At 43.2% G+C, this 26,933-nt stretch overlaps 1 protein-coding gene across 1 annotated transcript in view; it reads left to right on the top strand.

The window, feature by feature from the left end:
* The first annotated feature begins 1,536 nt into the window (after positions 1–1,536).
* The window catches only part of Eml6 (EMAP like 6), a 325,012-nt gene continuing 299,615 nt past the window's right edge, over positions 1,537–26,933 (top strand). The window contains exons 1-2 of the mRNA XM_052198122.1: positions 1,537–1,796; positions 2,617–3,335. Coding sequence (XP_052054082.1) covers positions 3,139–3,335 — 197 coding nt within the window. The 5' untranslated portion in view covers positions 1,537–1,796; positions 2,617–3,138. The remainder of the gene's footprint in view (positions 1,797–2,616; positions 3,336–26,933) is intronic.

The following is a 26,933-nucleotide window of genomic DNA, read 5'->3' as shown; positions in this document are numbered from 1 at the left end:
CACCAACCCCTCCTCCCAGCCCCAAGGAATATATTTCTGATAAAATTCAAGAAATATATAGAAAAATACTTTAAAAATTGACTATTTCGTGGTAAATTATACAGATAAAATGGTAGGCATAAAAATACTTCTAAGTTGATTGAAAGTGGAATTATAGGCCGGTCGTGGTGGTGCACACCTGTAGTCCCAGCACTTGGCAGGCACAGGCAGGCGGATTTCTGAGTTCGAGGCCAGCCTTGTCTACAGAGTGAGTTCCAGGACAGCCAGGGCTACACAGGGAAACCCTGTCTGGGGGGGGGGGTGGGGGAGAGAAATAAAGTGGAATTATAAACATTTTCTAATAAAATTGAAGATTTACATGGAAATATCTCTGATATAATTAAAGAAATATATAGAAAAACAAGTCAAAATTGAAGATTATCATGGAAAATAATACAGATAAATGGTAGCTTCATGCACAGGATGCAGTAAGGGTCATCGTCATCAGGTGAGTTCCATGGTCTTCCTTGCCTCTAGAATCATCAACCAACCAACTAAGCAAACAAAACAAATGTATATTCTTCATAAATGATTATAGGAATAGAAAGCAGACCAAGACATTTTCAAACCCCTTTAAGCCATGTTTTAATTTTTAGTAGAGTCCTTATTACCTTGAAAAAAAAAAGACCCCTTGAATTTGATTCTGTTTTCTCAGAAAATATGAAGTGTATTCAAATTCTCTTCATCATTGTAGGCAACTGCTCATCCAAACTTTGGTGCTTCTAATCTATAGCATTGCCTTTTCTACCATGACAGCATCTTATTAAATCTCCACATAAAGAAACATCTTTTTGAGCACAGAAGGGTCAAAAGTATCAATCTTTCGATGCCTCTTAGTCAAGTGGATTTTAAAATCTGTTCCTAAATGTTGTCTGTGGCTATAACCTGAAAATCAGAACAAACAAATTAGTTTATTTCAGGTAGTTTTAGAATGGCCGCTGCCTTCTGTTTTTTTAAGGTCAAAATTACTTGTTTATTGCATGGGCACAAGGCAGGTCACAGGAAGGCGCTTATTTACCTTCACATGACAGTGACCACATACCACTGTATTTTTCTTAAACTTCGTAACACTGCACTTGGATAAATCAGAATCTTTTGGAATAACGGGAGAAAGTGAAGTAGGAAACCGCCTGAGTCAAGTGCCGCAACAAGGAAAGAGATGGGCTACAGCAATCCTCAGGGGCTGGCGCAAGAGACAGCCCTGAGGAAAGCCCCTGAATTTTCTTCACGTCATCTTCTCTGCTTTCTGCACAGCCGCGCAGGCCGCGGGCCTGGGTCACTACCGAACACCAAGGCCATCCTGGGTGAGCTGCTGAGTCCAACAGGAGAAATGCAGGCTCTCAAGGCATGGGTACCAGGGCCTTGTGGATGCATGGCATTCTGGGACTTGTGGTACACTCCGGGCGCTCGCCTCCGCTGCTGGTTTCAAGAGAACTACGATTCCCAAGATGCATAGGGAATAAGCGGGCAGAGGGTGGGGAGGTTTCAGCCAACGCGGGCGTCTGCGTTTCCTAGCGCCGCAATTTCGCCTAGTAACTGGTCCCCGCGCTGGCCCCGCCCCCGGAGCCAGGGAAGGAAGAAGAGCTGGTTCCCGGCTGGTTCCCGGCTGGTTCCCGGCTGGTTCCCGGCTGGTTCCCGGCTGGTTCCCGGCGCCCCTGTGACGAAGCCTTACCCGGGAGCGCGCGGAGTGGGAGGGAGGGCAGGCTGGGGATTTCTGTGGCTGGAGCGGGATCCTGGACGCAAAGCGGGCAGCAGAGGTTAGAGGCGGAGAGAGCAGGGATGCTACGTGCGAGGCTGGTCCGGGTGGGAGTGCAGGAATCCTCTGGAACCATAGAGCCTGAGCCAGGTGTCCCTGGGGCTACCAACCCCCAAAACCGCTAAGGCAGGCGCCCGGCTGAGCTTGGAGTGTCGCTGACACCCGAGCTCTACCGGAGACCCCGCCTCCCGCCTCCCGTTCTCCTCCCGCCAAGCTAAAGGCAAGATCCGAGCTCTTGGGTCTCATAGGTAGCTCAAATCTTCGTGGGGAGAGGAGCATGATTTTTTGACACTTTATTATTGTTGCTGTTATTTTATTATTTTTATTATTATTTCTGATCGGGAACATTTGTAGGTAGCTACAACTAGCTGTTCTCTAGTTGCCCTGGTGCCGGGTGTCCTCCTACTCAGAAAAAAAATCAGGACACTTGCAATTGGGGAGAGACACTCTGATTCGGGGAGAGTGGCTAAGTTTTTTTTTTTTTTTTTTTAATTTGTGAAGAGAAGGCTCATAGAGGGTTTGGCTTTTAAACATATATTTGACAGCTAATTGGAATATCTAAAAAATGCCCATTGCGTTTTCATCCTGGCTTTATGGAGGAAACAGCAAGTGTTATTTCAAATTAGATTAGCATCTACCGGCCAGTAGTGTTTAGGGCGTATTTTCTATAATTAAGTTGGATATGGAAGGAGAAATGTGGACAGTTAAAAAAACAAAAACAAACAAACAGAAACCCCACAACTTGGGTTTGGTTTGGTAATTGTTTTCTAGTACTAGGTGACATGCAAAATCTCTTTCTCTTCTTCGTTCTCGCATCCTAGATATAGACTGTCAGTTTTGGATTCAAGGACGGTGATGGTAAAGCGGTAAGCTGGAGAAACCGGCTGCCCGTCAGACCTGTCACAGAATAAATCCCGCCGCCTGCTGCGAAGCCCCCCTCCGCGTTCCTCAAACTTGGCGAACTGGTAATCCATGTCTGGGTATGCAGATCTCTGATTTTAAAGGCGGGGTGACCCCGGGGAGAACCTCTCCCGCCACCCAGAGCCCACAGGTGCAGTGAGGCGTGCGCGCGGGTGCTGGCACCCCGGAAGCCCGCTTGACCCCGAGGGAAGTAATCGGGGAGCCCAGCGGGGTCTGGCTGCTGCGCACCGGCGTCGGCGGCTCCTCTCCCGCAGCAGCAGATGATGGTGGCGGCTGGCGTACTGGGCTGTGTCTGTGCGTCGCCGCGGAAATTGGCGCCCGGCGCTGGACCCTGAGCCCCTGCAGGTCCGTCGCAGCTCGAGCCTTGAAGAGAACAGAGCCGGCGCGCGGGGCACGCGGGGGTCGCGCGGTGTCGGCTTATCATGGCGGATCGGACAGCTCCCAGATGCCAGCTCCGGCTGGAGTGGGTGTACGGGTACCGGGGTCACCAGTGCCGCAACAACCTGTACTACACCGCCGGCAAGGAGGTGGTCTACTTTGTAGCTGGGGTAGGGGTGGTGTACAACACCCGAGAGCACAGCCAAAAATTCTTCCTGGGACACAACGACGACATTATCAGGTAAGGACCACTGGGACGGTGGGAAGGGTGGATATGGAAGGGTGGGAATAACCGGGGTCATGTCCAAGAGCCTTATTGGAATAAAGGATTTCCATGGGAGCCGCTTAGAGAAGGGCTGCAGATGCTAGGGCTGGAGCCGGACTAGGGAGCACGGTGCAGGAAGGCAAGGGTCTGTCCTTTCAAAGGCTTTTACATCTCTTCTGAGTTTAGTGTTGTGCTGCATTTTTGTTCTTTCCTGCTACAAGTGGAAGGACTGGATGACTACCAAACACTCCCTATTCTCCCCTAGCAAGGTAAATAGTAGAAGCGATAGATGAACTGTGGGTGGCATTTTTGGAGGGCTCCTCAGTAGGTTCTTCAGTAAGCAAGTGATCTTAGAAAGAAAGAAAGAAAAGAAATCGATACAGACAGTTTCCAGTCTTCATCCCATATGTGTTGGACCTAGGACTTTTTTTTAGCAGGTGGGGAGTATTTTCTGATATTTCAGTACTGTTTTAGCCCCCAAAGCATATTTACCTACTACAAAGATGATTTATACAACATTTTAAGGGTTTTAAAAGGCTGTCAGCAGCTGGACCACAAAATCTTACTATCTAGCCCATAGAATGAGCAGTATGTTGCAGTGGATGGTCTGAGGAGAACTCCATTGCACACAATAGTCATTTTAGGGTCCTTCTTGTTTAATTAAAAAGGGGGCATATTTGATTCTTTGTGCTATCCTCTTATCTAAATTAGACCTATTTCTTCCCAGCCTTTGTCAGCATCTCCTATGGCCAATTAAGGTGTGGTCCAGATGCTGTTCATAGGGAGTCCCTTTCTGCCTATGGCAATCGAGGGTGCGTTCCAGGGTATGGATACATCCACTCACAGCGACAATGATTGCTGAGGATAGATTGAAGGAAGCAGAGATCTTATTTCTTGTGTTGTCCTAATGTGTGTGTTCCACTGATGCAAAGCAGTGCCCTTCCTCCACCCCCAGGTATTCTTCCTGAAGCTCTAAATTTGCCTTTCACTTTCATGGGATAAGTGATGAGGTAGTGTAATGTCCATGGTCCTGCCTTCTCACTGGGGGCAGTGAGATTAGCTTCCTCAATTAGGGTGATTTTTCTTATTGTGTTGAAAATGGTTACAGAAGGTGAATTTTAATACCTGGAAATACAGGAGTGTATGTCTGTGTGTCTGGACACACACACACACACACACACACACACACACACACATACACACGAGATCTTGACTCTGCCCCCCCCAACCCCCCACCTTGTTTTTTTGAGATAGGATCTTATACACTTGTAGCCTAGGTTGGCCTGCAATGCAATATGGAGTCCAGGCTGACAGCAAACTCGTGGATATCCTTCTGCCTCAGAGTGCTGAGATTATAATTGTGAACCACCACACCCAGCTTTTACTTCTACTGTTAGAAGATGAAGATGTTGAACACTGGCAGGCAGCTCTAATGCTCTCTAGATTTGGTGGAATTGACATGTAAAAGTTTCTTTTTGTCATAGACCAAGTCCCCTTTCCTTTCTTCTCTGATTTGGGGATGGTTGTGATTGGGGCATCCTTACTTAGGTTCTTCCGACTGATCCTGCAGATTTTGCCTTGCTAATTGTGTGGCTGATTATTAAAGGCACAGGTGCAAATGATTAGCAGTGACTTCTGAAAATGTTGGGTGTGTAACCATTTACATCCATTGTGTGTTTGTTCTTCTTTCTCCATGCCGCACTTTCCACTGCAACATCCACATAAGGTGTAATCCTTTGGGGGAAGGGGAACAGTAGCAATTAACAGAAGATTCCCTGGGGTTAGAGGATTTTAATGTGACAGTTCACTGAACTGCTTGGTGGTGGTGGTGGTGGGATATGGAGTCTTAGTAAACAGTTTTTCTCTTAAAGAGAAAAAAACCAAATGCACTGTTGGAACTGAAGGTGGGAGAAAGGTGGGTTTTCAGTAATTGTTATAATAAGCAGCTGGGCTAGTGGGACTGTGAAGACATCTGGCTTGGGTGGATAAAGAAGCATTAAGGTTTGAAGAAAAGGTGAATGAAGAAGTTACAGTTGTTACAGGTAGACTTCATTGACCAGCAGGCAAAAGAGATTGTTTCTTTTCTGCTCCATTTCTTGAGGGAGTTATCTCCTGAGCTGAACACTGGTACAGTGTAGCAAGTGTGACTTCATAGAAAAGGACTTTTAAATTTTTCAGGGTTTGCCTGGGTCTGAGTGTGTGCAGGTGGATAGGGAGTTCTAACACAGCCATCTGTCTTTGCATTTGGAATGAAATGAAGTCCGGTAGATTAAGAGCCACAAGCCACGAATCTTTATGCAGTTAGGGGCTGTGAATTGGGATGTGTGTGCCTTCAGTTTTGCTTTAGCTCACACATGCAAGCACCGCCCACCCCCCACCTGCCCTGGGAGGCGGGGCATGAGCCACAATGCTCAACCTGTTATCTTTATGTATTCAGTTCATCTCTGTGTACTCTGACACACCACTGTTTTTCCCACTTGAAACATCAAAGTTTGTCATTGAATGGGGTTGATCGTAGAATCCAAGATTTTAATGCAAAAATATTTTGTCTTTTTTGAATCATTACCTGAATAGTAAAACTCCTGATTTCAGCAAATCACGGACTGCAGTAACTGCTCACTTGGTCCTTGGATTTCAAAGGAAATATCTGCATATAAATTAATACTGTATTGTTTTATTTAGCTTTATCTAGAATATTAGCTATAAAGCAGCCTAACACATACTGATAACATACTCCATTTTATCAAACTGTGTATGCTCTCTTGATCACAATGAACCTTAATAATGATATAGGATTTGGCAGAGCACATTAGGGCTCAGCATGTGTCCTTTGCTTTGACAGGATATGTATTTAAGGCATATTTTTAAAGAAATGTTGGTATGTAAGGCATAATGTCATTTATTGGATAAGGAGACTTAGTTTTATTCTCTTGAGTGATTGGCTTTTAATGCAGATAATAGACGGGAGAACGATGCCAGTTTTGTTTTGTTTTGTTTTGTTTTGTTTTTGTCTTGATACATGAGACATGTAAATGCCTAAACTAGTTTTTGCTATTGGAGTGACGAGACTCAGATTGGGTTTGAAGGTGAGGCGGCAGGGATGTGACCAGGATAGTCACTGCTTTACTTTCCTGGTCATCAGAAGGACATGGATTGGAGGGTCACTTGTACGTTTATTCTCTGCCACTGTCCTTTTCATGTTCACAGTGAAGTTTGTCTCCACACTCCAGGTCCCTATGTTATTTCTAGATAATTCCATATCTCCATTTTATTTGTCATTTATTCTTTATTTGACTTCCCTTCCTGTTACAGGGGAGGATTAATTGCAGTGCTCTCATAGGGGAAAGGGCCCTGTCTCTGTCAGAATTGGGAAGAACCCCACTAGGAGCATCCACTGAGGATGTGACTGCTTTGGGCCTTATTTGTGAAATGGAGCTGCCAATGCCTAGGCTGCAGCATTGTTGGGACTATTAGAGAAACGACATTTGTAAAATGTTTTGTTGGGGGGTCATTCTTAGTAGGTAAACAATCAATATTTATTATGTGTGTAAACACATACACACCAAAATATTTCCTCATTGCACACACACACAAATGTATAGTCTCCATATTTTTCCATTCTCTTTTACCCTAGCTTTTCATTCTGCCTGTATTTTCCAATAAAAGCCAAAAGTTGTGTTTGCTTCTTGCTTGCTGTCTAATGCAAGTACCCCGTTCTTCCCTGCTTCATACTGGAATGATATTTTCCCCTTCTGTGAAGCCTACATCAGCTACAACTTGGGCATCAGTGTCATCAGTAAAACAGTTTTGACTTATAAAATGGGGTTTATAGTATTTGTAGTGTTGTTGAGGTTACATAGAAGTCAGTCACAGCACGTCATAAAGGGTGTATGCTCATCACAGAAACTCTGTCCATTGGCTTCAGTGTCACTTCTACCATGACACCTTCCACTACACTCAGGAAAGGGATATCATGTACTCCTCAGATTGTTTTAGGATATCTGATGCCATTTTCTCACTCCAGATATCTCTGCCTGTAGAGGAAATAGCTCATTGATGTTGAGAATGAATCTCAACATGGGCAGAGTTAATATTTCCTGATAAAGACCCAGAGTTAAGTATGTCTCCAGATTTATCCCATTCATTCTTTCAGTCTACCTTTTGGGGAGGCAGGTTTGCCTGACCCCCGCTTACTGACAAGACTGATTGAGGCACACAGGCATTAAGGATTTTGCATGTGCTTAGCAACAGACTGGCTCTAGAATAGAAATTAGAGTCCAGGTTGGTCTGATTCCAAAGCCCACAGCTATTGCATCACTGTTCTTGAGGCTCCTGTTCTTAGTCACTGTGGTTCTCCATTGTGCTAGTTGGCAACAGGAGCTCAGGAAACTTGTTCTCTTTGCAGCCCCATTTTTCATCAGTGGGCCTATAAATCCTGGGCTTATTTTTTAAGAACCCTTGAAACAGATTGTTGGATCTCAGTCTAGACAGAATAACATTCAGGTTCACTTTAGCATCACCACCAGCCCTGAGCCAATGATTGGAAATGATCATCTGCTGAAGATCTTATATAAAAAGTTCAGAAGTTGAAAACGTGACAGGCTAAAGCAATCTACTGCTGAACTATAACTGAAGTTGTTGAGTTTGAAGTGAGCAGCTTAATGGCAGTGGCTGAGCCTAGATTGTCTGGTTCTCATGGGTTCTGTACGTGTTACTTTATATTTTGAGTAAGGGAAACAGAATTGTCTTTAAAAAATTAAATCCTGGGTAAGAGATGAAGTTGCAGACAGTGCTGTCAAATGGACTGTCTCCCAAACTATGGAGCCATTGGAATGAAGGTGTCCGTGGTCCACGGGCCCTTCCATTCTCTGCTTCTCTACTTTCTCCTAAGACTTACGCTTGGTCGTGAATATAGGGTTATGCCCCACCACCCTCAGGCCTGCACTGAAAACTGAGGAAGACAGACACAAGGAAGGAATTAGCCAATGTGACTGGAGACCAGCACCTCATATTCCATCTTTACTTTTACTTTCAAAACTAGCAAGTATCCTCCCCAGCAGGCTAGATCTCGGTGAAGTCAGTTTTCCCAGTTTGCTGGAGTGTTGGTCTTTCATTTGGATCTCTTCCTGGCTGGATTAAGGCCCTGTTCACTTGAGCACTGGCATTTGGCTGAGACATTTCTTGCTAGCCTGTCCAGTCTAGGTATAATATACCTTGGTCTGAGTAACATTTTTTTTTATGGACCAGAGATGAGTTCCCTGGTGAAGGTTAGTTACAAGAGTCCTGCCAGTTGTTTCTGAGAGAATGGTCTTTTCTTCTAGTGCCCTCCACTAACCTGTGGGTTTGAGCTGTCCATTTCATCTCTACCATGGAGTCTCAGACAACACTGGATCATGATATGTCATCAGAATATCAATAGGCTCCACTGGTCTTAGGGTGTTACTTAGGTAGCCAGGCAGTGGAGGATGGCAAGTTGTAGGGGAAACCAAATAGCCTCTAGGAGGGTCAAGTTTTTTAATGTCCCTTTCCCTGTGATGAGCATACCGTGGACATGCCCAGCTGTTAAACTATGCATACTGATGGCGTGTGTACATGTCGGTGCGTGTTCATGTCGGTGCATGTACATGTCGGTGCTTGTACATGTCGGTGCTTGTACATGTCGGTGCGTGTACATGTCGGTGCGTGTACATGTCGGTGCTTGTTCATGTCGGTGCGTATACATATCGGTGCTTGTACATGTCGGTGGCCTTTCCTTTCCTCTTTCTGAGATCTTGAGTCAGGAGCTCTAGGCTGAGGTTCCCGGCTTGAACCCAGTTGTTTTGGTTAACGTAGCTACTACAGTTCCCGTGTGCTTGGTTCATCAGGCAAGTCAGCAGATAGCATGATTGATCATGGTAGGCGTCTCACACTGGACCTGAGAGTAGACCAAGGAAGGGTAGGGCCTGGTGCTGCATTACACAGCCATTAGACAGCCATTGTTCTGGTGCTCCTCAGCGGAGGGCCTGAGCTATGTTGAGGGTACTGTGAGTATAAAATCTTGACCCGAGGCTAACTTGTTTATTATTATTATTATTATTATTATTATTATTATTAAACTAGCAATAGCCACCATAGCTCTTACTCAGGTGGGTCTGCTGGGTGTGTGAATGCTGCTAGGATAGATGAAACAGGCGGATGCTAGGCTGCATTCCATCCTCTCTACCATTGGGGTGCAGGGGTGACAGAACGCAGTCTATGATGGGGGCCCAAGCCCTCATGAGAAACATCACAGGCTGAGGCTGAGGAGTCTGGGGTTCCCAAACTCCTGGGCATCCAGTTACAACCATGTGGGGTCAAGTCAGGAATGAGGGGACTATGCTGGCCAGAGCTAGGGACTAGGGGGTGGGAACTCTGGTTTAGCTCAACGGTGAGTGTCCAGGTCTGGAGGACAGAGGGGCCTTCTGCTAGAGACTTATAGCCTGCACGGCTCTGTAGGATGAAGACTCTCCCCTCCCCCATGCTTGTTCTTGATGAGAGAGACAGTCCTTACTTGTCCAAACTGACTATTTATTATCATTGAAAATGGGTGTATACAACTTACTCATAGTGGACCAGAGATTGAAATACCTTTTGCAGGAAGAAATGTCTGGGAAGGGAAGCTTATTGGCTAAACCCTTAGGGCCTCTAGATACCTCATTAGCATGGAGAACTCTGTGCTCTGCTACTTGACTAGCTATCATAATCATCATGTGGGGTATCATGGTCACATGCTGCAGGACAGGAACTGGCCTGGGGGAAGATGAAATGCCTACCATTCTCAGAAATGAGAATTTACTAGTAGGACAAGTGGAATTGTGTCACTGGACAAAAACTGGAAAGGTTGAGTGGATTTAGAAACCTCAGTAAATTCTCATATCTGAGACAGTGTGTACCTGTTTCTATGGAGGAATCAGACTCATGGGAAGCAGAAGTGTTAGGTTTCTTCATAGACAGGAGAGGTGTATTCCAGGGTGACTGGCAGGGCACCAGGATGCCTGTCTCTTCAAGCAGGGCGGTAAGGATGGCATTTTCTCCTTTTGTTTCCAGGGTCCTTGGCTATTGTTTAATCTGGACAGAGGTAGCTGAACTGGTTAGTTGGATAATTGTAGGAACTTGGTGTTGGGCCAGTCCTGGGGAGTTGATTTCTTCTGACAGAGGGTGAGACACCTAAATTTTTCTACATATTTGTAAGTCTGTCTCATCTTTAGAGAAGATGTCTTTCAGATTAGTCAAAAGGTCTTGTCCTGTGGTGGTTTGTATAGGTATGGTCTCCGGAGATTCATGTGTTTGAAGGTTTACCCCATAGAGAGTGGCACTTTTTGGAGGTGTGGCCTTGTTGGAGTAGGTATAGCCTTGTTGGAGGAAGTGTGTCACTGTGGGGCTGCCTTTGAGGTTCCCTATGCCCAGTCTCCACCCAGTGTGGTGCACAGTCTCCTTCTGCTGCTTTTGGATCAAGATGTAGAACTCTTAACTCCTTTATCAGCACCTTGTCTACATGGACACTGTCATGCTTCCCACCATGATGACAATGGACTGTATGTCTGAAGCGATAAGCCAGCTCTAATTAAGTGTTTTCCTTTATTAGAGTTGCCTTGGTCATAGTATATCTTCACATAAATACAACTTGAACTAAGTCATTTCCTAACCAGTTCTCTATTGTTAAATACCCTTTAAGCTACCTCCAAAAACTGAGATCTAATTATACCTATATTTTTTTAACCTTTATAATTTTTATTTTTAGTATCTGGACTGGCTGAGTGACAAAGGAAATCTTTCTATCAGCTATCTTTAATCTTTCCAAAAAATACCTAGTGAATTTGTTTAAGGTCTCCTTGGTCAGTGTTGGGCAGAGGTAACTAACTAACTAACTAACTAACTAACTAACTAACTAACTAACTAAAACAAATAAATCATAAATCGGTAAATCAATCAATCTATCTATTCTGTCCAGGCTGCATTCTCTGGCATCAATACTTATCTCATCTGCGTGAGAATGGCTCCTGGCATCATACCAGAGAAAGCCACTAGTCACTACAGGGAAACAGAACTGACAGACAGAGATACACACACACACACACACACACACACACACACACACACAGAGAGAGAGAGAGAGAGAGAGAGAGAGAGAGAGAGAGAGAGAGAGAAAACACCAGGGGTGGCCACCATGCATTCATATATCCGAATGTCAGTCCCTCTGAAGTATTAAGCTGCCCACCCCTAGGAATTCCCTGACTGCCACATTCTTCCTTACTCCAAGGGGCTATGAGACCCCCTGTGTCTGGAAATCCAGCCTCTGGAATCTCACTGGGGTCTCCAGAAATGTTGTGGGGTCATTCACCAGAAAAGACTGCTCAGATATAAGTTTAAGTCAACAGGTCAAGAGAAAGTGTGTGTTAGCTGGCTGGTGACGACACTGGGTGTTCTGGATCCTAGTGTAGCACAGAGCCTTTCTTAGGGTAAGCTTGTAAGTATAAAAACTATGTTCTGAGTTGACATATTTCCTCTAGCAAGAACAATTAGCCAGAGACAGAACTACAAAAGCCAAAGGCAAGCTTAACCATTTAGAGACTCCCATTACATGGAGTTTGAGAGATCGGGCCTTTGCTTTAGTTCTGGCAGGGGCGCTGTCTCCGTGTGAGCTTGACAGCCTGAATGCAGCTTCCATCATGGAGTCAGCTATGCTAAGGTCTCAGGGCCAGCTAGGATCTGGAGCCTTGTTATGGTGCCCAGAATTCTGGTGTTAGATACCCAGAGAAAGACCAAAGACAACCTTGTTCTCAACCAGGTCACTAATGACTCATGGGTTTTAGTACCATATGTCCTAGATTTCCTAGGACAGCTATTCAATTTTTGTCATGAATACAGTTTTTCTTAATATGCTATTATGGTCAATTTTTAATTCAGAAATATAAACACATTTTTTTCTTGGAAAAAAATGTGATTATAATCTGGTAACTCCTTGCAAACATTTCCCTGAATCTCATGCCATCTGCAAGTGAAATCAACCCACCAACACCAATGGTTACAAGGGCAAATTTTGTTATGGCAAAGTAAAACTTGTTCATGGTAGCTTCTGTAAGTGGGCTGTGTGAGGATCTAAATGTCTCTATAATGGAAGTGACTTTGCCACATAAAAGGGAAGCTCGAGGGAGACCACTTACTGTGCCCTTCTCTGGGACTGTCTTGGCTTCAGAGTGGTGCTATTTGAGAAGCTGTCCTCCAGCCTGTGGGCTACAGTCTGTGGGCTACAGTCCGTGGGCTACATACCTTCAGCAGCCAGGCCTCCTTTGTAGGTGTATTTGAGTCTCTCATGTGTGGATTGGTTTTAAGTATAATTAAACCTGTGTTTATGTGAGGTCTGCATGCTGAGTCTCACCCTGGCTGATACTGGTGCTGTTCACCTACAGACTACACACATCATAAGTAAGCTTAGAAGGAATGCACTGGGAAGCCTCAGAACTCAACACAAGTGTTTTCAAGCTGAAGTATTACAAGGAGCAAAGTTTTAGTCATATATATGTACATATAAAATGTATACTTACTACAATTTTATATTAACAGTTCCCTTTTCCAGTTACATTTGTACGTAGTTTAGTTGGTTCCAAAAAGAACCAAATAGTTATTGATTAAAACAAGTTAAAGAGATGTCAGAAGATTCCCCCGTTGTCAGTGATATAAGACTCTTCATAGTCTTTATGTGGACATGGTTTCTAGCCTTCAGGATAATGCCTAGGAGTAGATAGATAGCTAGGTTGTATGGGGTGTTGCTAGGTAGACCAGCTGGCATCTCTCTCCGGGACTGCTGGGATTAAAGGCATAGCCACCACACCCAACTCCTCTGTTTTTCAGAATGGACCACCCATTTTGCAGGTCTGGAGGAACAGTGGATAAGAATCCTAATTCCTCCACATGCTTGCTAAGCCTTTTTATTATTATTTTATTATTTTCCTAATAATCAGTATCAATCATGTTGCTATATACTGATTTTTACCTCTTGTATATCTTCTTTGGAGAAAAGGAATTCAAATCCTTTCTTTTCCTTTTCCTTTTTCTTTTTTCTTTTTTCTTTTTGGTTTTTTGGATTTGTTTTTATTTTTATTTTTATTTATTTTTTATTTTTTTATTTTTTGAGACAGGGTTTCTCTGTATAGCCCTGACTGTCCTGGAACTCAGAAATCCATCTGCCTCTGCCTCCCAGGATGCTGGGATTACAGGCATGCGCCACCACTGCCCAGCGTCAGATCCTTTCTCAATCACATTTATCTTTTTATTAATGAGTTGTAAGAGTTCTCTCTATTTGGAATGTAGGCTTTAATATGTTACTTATAAGTATTTATCTTTTTATTAATGAGTTGTAAGAGTTCTCTCTATATTTGGAATGTAGGCTTTAATATGTTACTTATAAGTATTTATCTTTTTATTAATGAGTTGTAAGAGTTCTCTATATATTTGGAATGTAGGCTTTAATATGTTACTTATAAGTATTTATCTTTTTCACTGAGTTGTCTTCACTTCTTTGATTGTGCCCTTTGATTAATGAAAGTTTTAAGATTTGAAGATATTCAGTTTATTTGCTTATTGTTTTCTTGAGTTTTTCATATTATAGTCAAAAACCCATCATCCAATCCAAGATCATAACTTTTTTCTTGTTTTCTCCTAATAGTGATATGGTTTTAGTGTCTAACTCTTAGATTAGTTTGATGTCTCATTTTAGGTATGAGGTAGGGATCTAGTTTCAGGCTTCTACATGTAGGCATCCAGTTGTGCTCAATCTATATGTTGAGATTACATTTTTTTCCCTGTGGAATTGCAATGAATTCCTAAAGACATTGAATTCTTCTAGGAGCACATTCCTTCCATAAAAGATACTGAATATGGGGCAGGGGTGGTGGTGGTGTGCAGAAACAACCATTAAAAAGTTTAACTTAAGAGCTAGAGAGATGGCTCAGTAGCTAAGGGCACATGCTATCCGCTTAGAGGATGAGAGTTCTTCACCCAGCACCCACATCAGGTGGCTAGCAACCACCTGTAACTCTAAGTCTGAGGGGGACCCAACACTGGACTTCACAGGCACCTGCACACCCATGCACACACATACACTCTCTACACACATGTGCGCGTGCACACATACATACACACACACACACACACACACTTAAATATATCTTAAAAAAAGATTGACCTGGAAGTGATAAAAGTCAGGGACTTTGGCTGTTTCACATTGGCTAAAAACTTCATAATTTAAATAATTTGAAGATCTTATATATTGGTAGAATGGAGACATTTACATTTGGAAAAAATAGTTTAGAGAAAGCTGCAGCCAAGACAATAGATTGCCTTACTCCCAGAGTTGTTTTATTTAAAGTGAATTTGCAGACTCCATCCCTGTTGCTAAAGATGAGTCTTTTGAGTCATTGTAAAGTGGCATTGGTTATGTAGAGAGACAGTTATAAAAGAGTGTGCCTTTTTATCCTCCTAGTCCCCATTTTTTTTTTTTGAGACAGGGTCTCATGAGTCTAGACTAGACTCCATGTCATTATATAGTTAAAGATGACCCTAAACTCCTGACCCTTCTGATGTTGTTTCCCATATGCTGGATTGGCAACACTGTGCTGTCACACCCAGATCCCCTCTCTATTTCTTTTCTTTTTAAAAAAGTTCATACCTTTCTTCCACCAAAGGGAGGCAGGCTGATGATCTTTACCTGGAAACTCAAGAATTTTAGGATTTGCCCTTGGTTCTCTGTCACTTTGTCTTTTTCTCTTCACCATGGAGGAGGGAGCAACAGGGCAACAGATCTTCTTCCTAGAGATAAAAGGAGTGTTCTCTCTCTATCTCTTTCTGTCTGTCTCTCTGTCTCTGTCTGTCTGTCTCTCTGTCTGTCTCTGTCTCTCTCTTCATACACACACACACACACACACACACACACACACACACACACACAGCCTACAGTGGTAGACTGGAGCTTGAATTGACTGAGGATTGAGTTACTTTGTTTGTAGCTTGGAGATGGAGCCCTGGGCTTCTCACATGCTAGGCAAATACTCTGATTATAGTGCCAGCCTTAGGTGGAATTATTTTAAGATGTCAGCATATCAGCTTTCTTTATGTGATAGGGGCTTAATTACTATTGAATAATGCCATTAAACATTATTCTTAGTAATAATGCTCAGTGTTAGTTAATTTTACCTAAGTTTTAATTTTTACCTAAGACTAAAACAAGACTTTTTTTTTAATTTTCTATATTATTTGTTTACTTCCCAAATGCTTTCCCCTTTCCCGGTTCCCTCCCCCCCCCCATATGTACCATAAGCCCTCTTCTCTCCACCCATTCCCCGATCACCCTCCTCTCATTTCTCTGTCCTGGTACTCCCCCTACAATGCTGGATCAAGCCTTTCCAGGACCAGGGCCCTCTCCTTCCTTCTTCATGGGAATCATTTGATATGCTAATTGTGTCTTGAGTATTCGGAACTTCTGGGCTAATTAATATCCACTTATCACTGATTGCATTCCATGTAAATTCTTTTGTGATTGGGTTACCTCACTTAGGATGATATTTTCCAGATCAAACCATTTGCCTAAAAGTTTCATGAATTCATTGTTTTTAATTGCTGAGTAGTATTCCATTGTGTAAATATACCACATTTTCTGTATCCATTCCTCCATTGAGGGACATCTGGGTTCTTTCCAGCTTCTGGCTATTATAAATAAGGCTGCTATGAACATAGTGGAGCATGTGTCTTTATTGCATGCTGGGGAATTCTCTGGGTATATGCCCAGGAGTGGTATAGCAAGGTCCTCCGAAAGTGTCATGCCCAGTTTTCTGAGGAACCGCCAGACTGATTTCCAGAGTGGTTGTACCATCTTACAATCCCACCAGCAGTGGAGGAGTGTTCCCCTTTCTCTGCATCCTCACCAACACCTGCTGTCTCCTGAGTTTTTAACCTTAGCCATTCTGACTGGTGTGAGGTGAAATCTCAGGGTTGCAGAAAACATCCAGTGGAAAAAAGATAGCCTTTTCAACAAATGATGCTGGTTCAATTGGAGGTCAGCGTGCAGAAGAATGTGAATTGATCCATTCTTATCTCCTCATACTAAGCTCAACTCCAGGTGGATCAAGGACCTCCACATAAAACTAGACACACTGAAACTAATAGAAAAGAAACTGGGGAAGACCCTTGAAGACATGGGCACAGGGGAAAAGTTCCTGAACAGAACACCAATAGCTTATGCTCTAAGATTAAGAATTGACAAATGCCACCTCATAAAATTACAAAGTTTCGGTAAGGCAAAAGACACTGTCAAAGGGACAAATCGGCAACTAACCAATTGGGAAAATATCTTCACCAACCCTACATGCGACAGAGGGCTAATATCCAATATATACAAAGAACTCAAGAAGTTAGACCCCAGAGAACCAAATAACCCTATTAAAAAATGGGGTATCGAGCTAAACAAAGAATTTTCAGCTGAAGAAATTCGGATAACTGAGAAACACCTTAAGAAATGTTCAACATCATTAGTCATTAGGGAAATGCAAATTAAAACAAGACTTAAAAGTAACGTGAGAACCATTAAGGAAGGGATTGTAACAAGACAAGGAAATCTTTTGCAAAGTATTATAGAATGTGCAGTTGCCTCTCAGGAGTTGCACAGGGGCCAGGGTGCTAGGCAGCTGGGCTTTCCCTATTATTTTTCTTGCAAATCTCCCATTCTCCACAGGATGGATTCTCATCTTTCCTTATTTTTTAATTGTTCTGGCTGTAGACTGACTGTTTAAGTTAATAATTACATGGCTGTCTCCTGGTCTGTCTCAGTCCCTTGGTTCTGCAAAAGCAATAGAATCTCTTTTCTTTTCTTTTTTCTTTTTCTGAGCCTTAAATCCAAATTGTCAGGAAAGAGAATCTATTTGACTTAAGAGGGATTGAGATCAACTTAGTCCAACAAGCTGTATTCTAGAAAGTGAGATTGTGTCTCACAGGATCTTCCCTTTAAAGAGAATTATTTAATACGCCTGCACTGAAGAAGAACGAACAGGGAGTCCACTGTAGAAGCAGGCTGAGAGAGAAGAAGTGGGCCAGCCATTCTTGATACATGGAAAAGAAGAGCTAAGTGGGGAGAAATAGTGAGCCAAGGAGGAGAGAAGGTGGAGGTAGACATATAAACAGAGCTTACATTCCAAAGATGAGTGGTCTGTTACAGAGTTTTCAGTTCCCAGGAGTGGGTATGCAACTGTGCCTCTCTGGACTGCAAACTCATCCTGAACACGCCACTCCAGCGATTTGACATGGCCTCTTTCTTCTCTACTGATGCAGCCTTTCCCTTCCTTCAGTCTTAAAGCAAGTGTCATCTTTCCTTGAGCCTTAGTTGACAGCTCTAGACTATTTTAAGCCTTCCTTTCTCCATGCGTCAGACCATGCTGTCCGTTCTTTCATTACAGAACCATTGCATTATATCATGTTCATTGACTTCCTTTCCACCAGGCTCCAGTTCCATGTGTGTCCCCAGGCCTAGCTGCCTCACTGGGGCACAGTAAGTGTCTAATATATTTTATTTGCCCTTTGATTTCTTTCCATATTAGTTGGTGCTATTCAGGGATGATATAGGGGAAGATTTCTGTTGAAATTGTTTTTTTTTTTTTTTTAATATAGTTTGGCAGGAGAACATTTCTGAAAATACTGTCAGCTAGGATATTCCAATATTTATGAAAGCCAGAAGGAACATCAGTTAGAGGTCAGCCTGGGCTATATAGGGAAACCCTGACTTTAATCATTGATAAGTGGATATTAATTAGCCCTGAAGCTCTGAATACTGAAGATACAGTTAGCATATCAAATGATTCCCATGAAGAAGGAAGAAGAGGGCCCTAATCCTGGAAAGGCTTGATCCAGCATTGTAGGGGAGTACCAGGACAGAGAAAAAGGAGGGGAAAGATAGGAGAATGGATGGAGAGAAGAGGACTTATAAGACATATTGGGAGGGGGAACTGGGAAAGGGGAAAGCTTTTGGATTGTAAACAAAGAATATAGAAAATAAAAATATAAAAAAATGAAGAAAAATTTCAGTTATATTAATGATAAATTACTATAGTGCTTTACAATCTGATACAAAACTTCATTTGACTTGTTCCTTCTGCTATGCTGGTCTGGATAGAATATAGAAATATAGAAAATATAGGAAAATACTATGAATATGATGTTTTTCTACTGAAACCTTACAATGAGCACTGATTAATTTTTAATTAATTAAGCAACATGGAGGAAGTAGCCAGGCTCTGTGGAGCACATGTTGGTGTGTGTGCCTGTGAGCTTGTTCCAGGAGAAGGTTAACTGAGTGGGACAGACTTGCTCGGAAAACAGGAGGCACCATCATGTGAGCTAGGGTCCTGGACAGAGTAAAGGGGAAAGGAGAAGGCCAGCTGAGTTCTAGTACCCTTTGCTTGCTTGTTTGTCAAGATGTGAACCCCTGAACCCTGTGCCCTTGAACCATTAGCTAAAACAAACCTTTCTTCTCTAATGATTGACAGTTATCTAGTCTCAATGAAAAAAGTTACTAATATGCAACGAGTGACTTATACTTAAGTTCTTTTTTTAACTGCATTATAAGGAAAATATTGGTTTGTATCCTTCTGACTTAGGAAATATATGGTCTTTGAGGTAATTTTTGGGACTATGATCAAATGTTTACAAAAGGGAAATGAAGTCCAGATGCATGCATAGATTTTGAAGTAGCACCTGCCAGCTCTAAATAAACTAAAGTTGGTCTTCCTGCGAGAAGAGTTTGACCCAAAGGGATAGAAATAGCAACTCAAAGGCAGGGGTTCTGTTTAGGACAGTGGTTCTCACCTGGGGTTGCAACCCCCTTGGGAGTTGAGTGACCTTTTCCCTGAGTCACCTGAGACCATCAGAAAACAGAAATTTACATTATAATTCACAACAGTAGCAAAATTATAGTTTTGAAGTAGTAACAAAATGATTTTATAAATGGGGTCACCACAGCATGAGGGACAGTATTAAGGGTTGCAGTATTAGGAAGGTTGAGAACCAATGCTATAAGAGATTGAAGAGAGTGACCTTTGAAGGATGAAGGGCTGTTTGATAGGCAGGGAAACCACAGCTTGTGCAGAGGCTGGGGACTTAGAACAGGGTGCCCTGGAGAAGGTAGGTCACTCCTGCTGTGCTGCAGATGAGAGAGAGTAAGGGCATGGTGTGGGACATGAAGCTGAGAGAGCGCGGGGTTGGGGATCACCGAGGACTTCCCAGCTCATTCTGTAAGTGCTGGCGACTAGCAAGGCAAGAGAGAGAGAGAGAGAGAGAGAGAGAGAGAGAGAGAGAGAGAGAGAGAGAGAGAGAGAGAGAGAGAAGGACATTGTTCATGGGATTTGTTGCACAGGCAATTAGCTCCATCTGTCATCAAGCCTGTGACTGTTCTGGGCCTCAGTTAAGGAGGAGGAGGCTGACTCTAAGACTTTCTCAGGTTCTTCTGTTGAAGATACTGAGGTCCTTGGTTGTGTCCATTTTCTTATCTCTCATGTATTTATGTACTATATGGGTTCCTGGTTCCAGCAGCCTACAGGGATTACTATGAAGCCGCTTCAATGCTCTGGTACTGAGTGGAGTCAGATCCCGCTGAGCATCACTTCTATCAAGCATATCGTCTGTTTCCTCACTGACATTAAGACACCTAGTTTTCGCTCATTCCTGGCTTGCCCTTGTCTGTCTCATTTCTTCCATACAAGGGGTCCCCAATATCACTTATTACATAAGGAACATTTTATAACACATCTGATCTATACTTGAAAAAAGAATTATATTTTCCTAAAGGACAAAAGCAAATATGAGTATTCAGATTTACAAGGGATGAAATAGGTACTATATTAAATGCAAGGTGTGATCTTGGGTTAAGGTATATATATATGTGGCGATGCAAACCCCTTCAGCTCCTTGGGTCCTTTCTCTAGCTCCCCCATTGGGGACCCTGTGCTCAGTTCAATGTCTTGCTGAGAGTGTCCCCCTCTGTATTTGTCATACACTAGCAGAGCCTCCCAGGTGACAGCTATATCCGGCTTTAGTCAGCAAGTACATATGGACATCAATAATAGTGTCTGGGTTTTGTAACTGTATATGGGATGGATCACTACGTGGGGCAGTCTCTGGATGGTCTTTCCCTCAGTCTCTGCTCCACACTTTGTCTCTGTATCTCCTTCTGTGAGTATTTTTCCCCCTCCTAAGAAGGAGAACAAGCACTACTTTGTTCTTTCTTCTTCTGTGTATTCTAAGCTTCTGGGCTAATATCCACTTATCAGTTAGTACATACCATGTGTGTCCTTTTATGATTGGGTTACCTCACTTAGGATGATATTTTCTAGTTCCACCTATTTGCCTAAGAATTTCATGAATTCATTGTTTTTAATAGCTGAGTAATATTCCATTGTGTAAATATACCACATTATCTGTATCTGTTGAGGGACATCTGTGTTCTTTCCAGCTTCTGGCTATTATAAATAGGACTGCTATGAACATAGTGGAACATGTATCCTTATTACATGCTGGGGAATCCTCTGGGTATATGCCTAGGAGTGGTATAACAGGATCCTCCAATAATATCATGGCCAGTTTTCTGAGGAACCGCCAAACTGATTTTCAGAGTGATTGTACCAGCTTGCAATCCCACCAGCAGTGGAGGATTGTTCTTTCTCCACATCCTCACCAGCACCTGCTGTCTCCTAAGTTCAAGAATTTTATTGAATTTTATTGAGTATTTTTGCATCGATATTCATCAGGGAAATTGGTCTGAAGTTCTCTTTCTTTGTTGGATCTTTGTATAGTTTTGGTATCAGTGTAATTGTGGCTTCAAAGAATGAGTTGGGTAGTGTTCCTTCTATTTCCATTTTGTGGAATAGTTTGAAGAGTATTGGTGTTAGGTCTTCTTTGAAAGTCTGATAGAATTCTGCACTAAAACTATCTGGTCCTGTGCTTTTTTTGGTTGGGAGACTTTTAATGACCGCTTTTATTTCTTTAGGGGTTATGGGACCGTTTAGATCGTCTATCTGATCCTGATTTAACTTTGGTATTTGGTATCTGTTCATGGAAATTGTCCATTTCATCCAGATTTTCCAGTTGCGTTGAGTATAGGCTTTTGTAGTAGGATCTGATGATTTTTTGAATTTCCTCAGTTTCTGTTGTTATATTTCCCTTTTCATTTCTAATTTTGTTAATTTGGACGCTGGCTGTGTGCCCTCTGGTTAGTCTGGCTAAAGGTTATCTATCTTGTTGATTTTCTCAAAGAACCAGCTCCTGGTTTTGTTGATTCTTTGTATAGTTCTTTTTGTTTTTACTTGGTTGATTTCAGCCCTGAGTTTGTTGATTTCCTGTCTTCTACTCCTCTTGGGTGAATTAGCTTCTTTCTGTTCTAAAGCTCTCAGGTGTGCTGTTAAACTGCTAGTGTATGCTCTTTCCAGCTTCTTTTTGGAGGCCCTCAGAGCTATGAGTTTTCCTCTTAGCACTGCTTTCATTGTGTCCCATAAATTTGGGTGTGTTATGCCTTCATTTTCATTAAATTCTAAAAAGTCTTTGATTTCTTTCCTTATTTCTTCCTTGACCAAGGCATCATTGAGTAGAGAATTGTTCAGCTTCCATGTATATGTGGCCTTTCTGTTGTTTTTGTTGCTATTGAAGAATACCCTTATTCCATAGTGATCTGATAGGAGACATGGGATTAGTTCCATCTTCTTATATCTGTTGAGATCTGTTTTGTGACCAATTATATGGTCAGTTTTGGAGAAGGTCCCATGAGGTGCTGAAAAGAAGGTATATTCTTTTGATCTAGGATGAAATGTTCTATAGATATTTGTTAAATCCATTTAGTCCAAGACCTCTGTTAGTTTCATTGAGTCTCTGTTAAGTTTGTGTTTCCCTGATCTGTCCATTGAGGAGAGTGGGGTGTTGAAGTCACCCACAGTTATTGTGTGAGGTGCAGTGTGTGCTTTAAGCTTCATGAATGAGGGTGCCCTTGCATTTGAAGCATATATGTTCAGAATTGAGATTTCTTCCTGGTAGATTTTTCCTTTCATGAGTGTGAAGTGTCCTTCCGTGTCTTTTTTGATGACTTTTGTTTGAAAGTCAATTTTATCTGATATTAGAATGGCTACTCTGGCTTGTTTCCTGGAACTGTTTGCTTGGAAAATTGTTTTCTAGCCTTGTTCTTGAGGTAGTGTTTGTCTTTGACACTGATATGCATTTCTTGTGTGCAGCAAAATGTTGGGTCCTGTTTACATATCCAGTCTGTTGGTCTATGTCTTTTTATTGGGTAATTGAGTCCATTGATGTTAAGAGATATTAAGGAATAGTGATTGTTGCTCCCTGTTATTTTTGATGCTATTTTTATATTTGTGTGGTTATCTTCTTTTGGTTTTGTTGAAAGAAGACTGATTTTTTTGCTTTTTCTAGTGTATAGTTTCCCTCCTTTTGTTGGTGTTTTCCATTCATTATCTTTGAAGTGCTGGATTTGTGGAAAGATTTGTGTAAATTTGTTTTCATCATGGAATACCTTGGTTTCTTCATCTATGGTAATTGAGAGGTTTGCTGGGTATAGCAGTCTGGGTTGGCATTTGTGTTCCCTTAGAGTCTGTATGACATCTGCCCAGGCTCTTCTGGCTTTCATAGTCTCAGATGAGAAGTCTGGTGTAATTCTGATAGGTCTACCTTTATATGTTACTTGACCTTTTTCCCTTACTGCTTTTAATATTCTTTCTTTGTTTGGTATATTTGGTGTTTTAGTTATTATGTGATGGGAGGAATTTATTTTCTGGTCAAATCTATTTGGAGATCTGTAGGCTTCTTGTATGGTCATGGGCATCTCTTTCTTTCGGGTAGGGAAGTTTTTTTTCTATAATTTTGTTGAAGATGTTTACTGGCCCTTTAAGTTGGAAATCTTCACTCTCTTCTATACCTATAATCCTTAGGTTTGGTCTTCTCATTGTGTCCTGGATTTCCTGGATGTTTTGGGTCAGGAGCTATTTGCATTTTGCATTTTCTTTGACTGTTGCTTTCTATGGTATCTTCTGCATCTGAGATTTTCTCTTTTATGTCCTGTATTCTGTTGTTGATGCTTGCATCCATGGCTCCTGACTTCTTTCCTAGGTTTTCTATGTCCAAGGGTGTTTACCTTTGTGATTTCTTTATTGTTTCTACCTCCATTTTTAGATCCTCGATGGTTTGGTTCAATTCCTTCACCTATTTGGTTGTGCTTTCCTGTCATTTTTTAAGGACTTCTACTTGTTTACTTGTGCTCTCCTGTATTTCTTTGAGTGAGTTATTTATGTTCTTCTTGAAACCCTCTATCAGCATCATGAGCTGTGATTTTAATCCAAATCTTGCTTTTCTGGTGTGTTGGGATATCTAGGACTTGCTGTTGTGGATGAATTGGGTTCAGATGGTGCCACGTTGCCTTGGTTTCTGTTAGTAACATTCCTATGTTTGCCTTTTTTCATCTGGTTATCTCTGGTGTTAGTTGTTCCTACTGTCTATGGTGGGTGCTTGTTCCTCCTGTGTGCTTGCAAGGCTGTCTCAGCACCTCTGGGTGAGCGGCTTTCCCCTGGCACAGAGTGCTGTGGCACTGCCCAGCTCCTGGGTGCAGGTGGGGTCCTTGCAGACCCTGTCCCAGTGGTTCTGACACTTGGATGTTCCCTGCATTCCTGGCTGTACTCACCTGCTTCTTCACAGGAGCAAAGATCTAAATGTGGGACTCACCTCTAAATGTGGGACTTCCTCTAAATGCGGGACTCCCTGTAGAGTAGATGTCCCCTGGCAGGATAGATGCACAGATGGATGCAGTGCTGCCCAGCTCCTGGGTGCAGGTGGGGCCCTGGTGGACTGTGTCCCAACTGTTCTGACACTGGTGTGTTCCCTGTGTTTCTGTCTACACCTGTCCACTCAGTCACAGGAGCAAACATGGCGGCCTCTTGCATTTTCTTTACTCATGCTGCTTACTCTTTAGTTGGTTGCATGCTGTAGCAGTGATGAGCAGCATGTAGGCAAATGACGTCCATCCCCAGCCAACTTGTGCTTCTCTTGGAAAATAAGAGAAGCTGTGACAGGCATCACTTCTCCGTGAAAATCCTTGCAGGTCTGCTTTGCTGCGTGGTAGAATACAATCACTCTAGCTGGCCTGTGTCTCTGTAAGAACTTGGCCTGCTCATAATGAATTCCTAGGTCATCCATCTTGTTTTAATTGAAAGTCTATCTGTAGCCCACATATAATAAAATATTATGGAGGACCTAAAAATTCTAGAATGTTTTATAATTATCTTTCCTGTGTATATGTGTGTATATATTTCTATGTGAGTGTATGCCACATGTGTATGGGACCTGTGGAGGCCAGAAGAGAGTGCTAGGTTCCCTCACTCTGGAGTTACTAGTTACAATGTGGGTGCTTGGAAATGGGCTTGGGTCCTCTGCAAGAAGAGTAAGTGCTCAGAACTGCTGACCCATCTCTCCAGACTTAGTTTCCTATTGTGTACAAGTTGTATAATCTATAGGCAAAAAGTAAGAAGACATTTCACAGTGTGGCAGTACCTAGTGGGAAATCCGAGGGCTTGCCTCCCCATCCTCTCCTGCTCCCAAGGTCCAGCTAGCTCCCAGTATAAACCATCTTGTCCTGTCCTACAGCTTATGCAAACAGAATCCTAGTTTGAATACTGTTAGCTTTTGTCTGTGTAGTTATAGGAGCCTCCTGATGCTGTCCTTCATTTCAGTCTTAGTTTCTCCTTAAAACCTAGCTAAATTAACATATACACATAAATTTATTACACCTTCATAAAGATCCCGATGATACGTAAGACTGAGAAATGTATACTTGAAATCGCAACAGTCATGGTGAGGTCCCAGCCTGAGATACTGCTGAGGGTCATGTCTGAGTCCTCAGTTACACAGCAACAGGCTCCGTGTCAATGTCCGTGGCTCATATTACTACTAGAGAACACAGGAATGCCCCTGGCCAGGGCAGCCGTCAGGGTCCATGTGGATGGCCAGGGGCTGTGCATAACTGGCTCCACCCTTCACTGAATATGGCAATCTGGAAAGCTGGCCCCATCTCTCACCAGTATAGCACTTGAGAGAGTGGGCCCTGTGCCTACCTCAGACAGTACAGTGGAGCTGGCCCTGGTGGCAGGGGTGTGGGTGAGCCACCCAAGGATGTATGTGGGATATCTGACCCTGACAGTAGTCTGCCATGGGCTAGGGCAGCTTAGAGGTGATGTACCCACCCTCTATTTTCCACACATATACTCACCTCCTGCAGCCAGGAACAATACCCAGAGGGTCATGAGTTGGGAGAGCTATTTCTGCGACTCACCAACTGCAGCACTCAGAAAGTGGGACCCTGCACCTTGCCTGGATAGCACAGCAAAGCTGTACCTGGTGATGGAGAGGTGGGGGTAGGGGAAGTGGTCACAGCTAAGCTGGGCCAGAGGGTGAGAGTACAGGAGATCTGGACCCTGTCACTGGTCTATTGTGAGGTGGCATGGGTGCCTGGATGATGCCCTCCCCCCACACCCTGCAGCAGTTGAAGGATGGACCATGAGAGTGGGTCACTCTCCCTCCCCACCTGCAGCAATCAGGTGATTAGGCCTTGGACCTCATCTGGGCAGCACAGTAGAGCTGGCTTTGGTAGAGAAAGTACAGGTGAGTTGGAACTAGAGAATTGACCATTACTGTCCATGTGAGGTAGGTTTAGGGGTGATGCCCTTCACCACCTGCAATAGCCAAGAGAGCTGGCACTGGGAGCCATGAGAGGGGAAGGCCTAGCCCTTCCCCCTCACTAGCTATAGCTCTCAGGAGAAGAGACCCTGTACCTCACCTGAGCAACACAGTGGAGCTTTCTGTGATGGTAAAGGGATGAGTGAGCCAGCCCTCAGGGAGTAAGAGCAGGACCAGCCCCTCAGAGTCTTCAGTATTTGGGGGAGTAGGCCCCTACGTGACTGGGCAGCGCAGTGGAGATGACTCTGGAGGTGTCGGTGCACATGAGGGTCTAAAGGGCATGAAAGCAGGCGAGCTGACCCTGCCTTCTATTGATCGTAGCTTTAGGTGGGCTAGCTGACACTGTGCTGGAGAGCTTTCTCTGGTGAAGCAGGTAAGGGAGAGCTGGCAGGAAGATCAGTTTCAGCTACCGCCCAAGCTCAGGTCCAGGGCTCTGAATTAACCTACCCCCAAATCTATAGCATCTGCAAATGGTAGAGATCCTGCTGTTCCAAAGCTGCAGGATCTTTATGACACAGAGCAACAACATGATAACCAGCAAAAGTCCCCATGAGAATCCAGTGTTGATGGTGTTACCAAAGCCAGAGATCTTGAACCAGTCCAGAGACTCAGTGCAATGAATATATTTGTAAGTGAAGATGTGAGGACAGAGGGATATATTGTGGGACACACTATGACGTACTATAGCTTCCATAAACAGATATTTTCTGGGTTTTACTTTGTTGTTGTTGTTGGTGGTGGTGGTGGTGGTGGTGGTGGTGGTGGTGGTGTGTGTGTGTGTGTGTGTGTGTGTGT

The sequence above is a fragment of the Apodemus sylvaticus genome, chromosome 11, assembly GCF_947179515.1.
Source record: "Apodemus sylvaticus chromosome 11, mApoSyl1.1, whole genome shotgun sequence".
NCBI lineage: Eukaryota > Metazoa > Chordata > Mammalia > Rodentia > Muridae > Apodemus > Apodemus sylvaticus.
The sequence above is the reverse complement of the archived record's forward strand: the minus strand, read 5'-3'. Positions and strand labels throughout refer to the sequence as shown.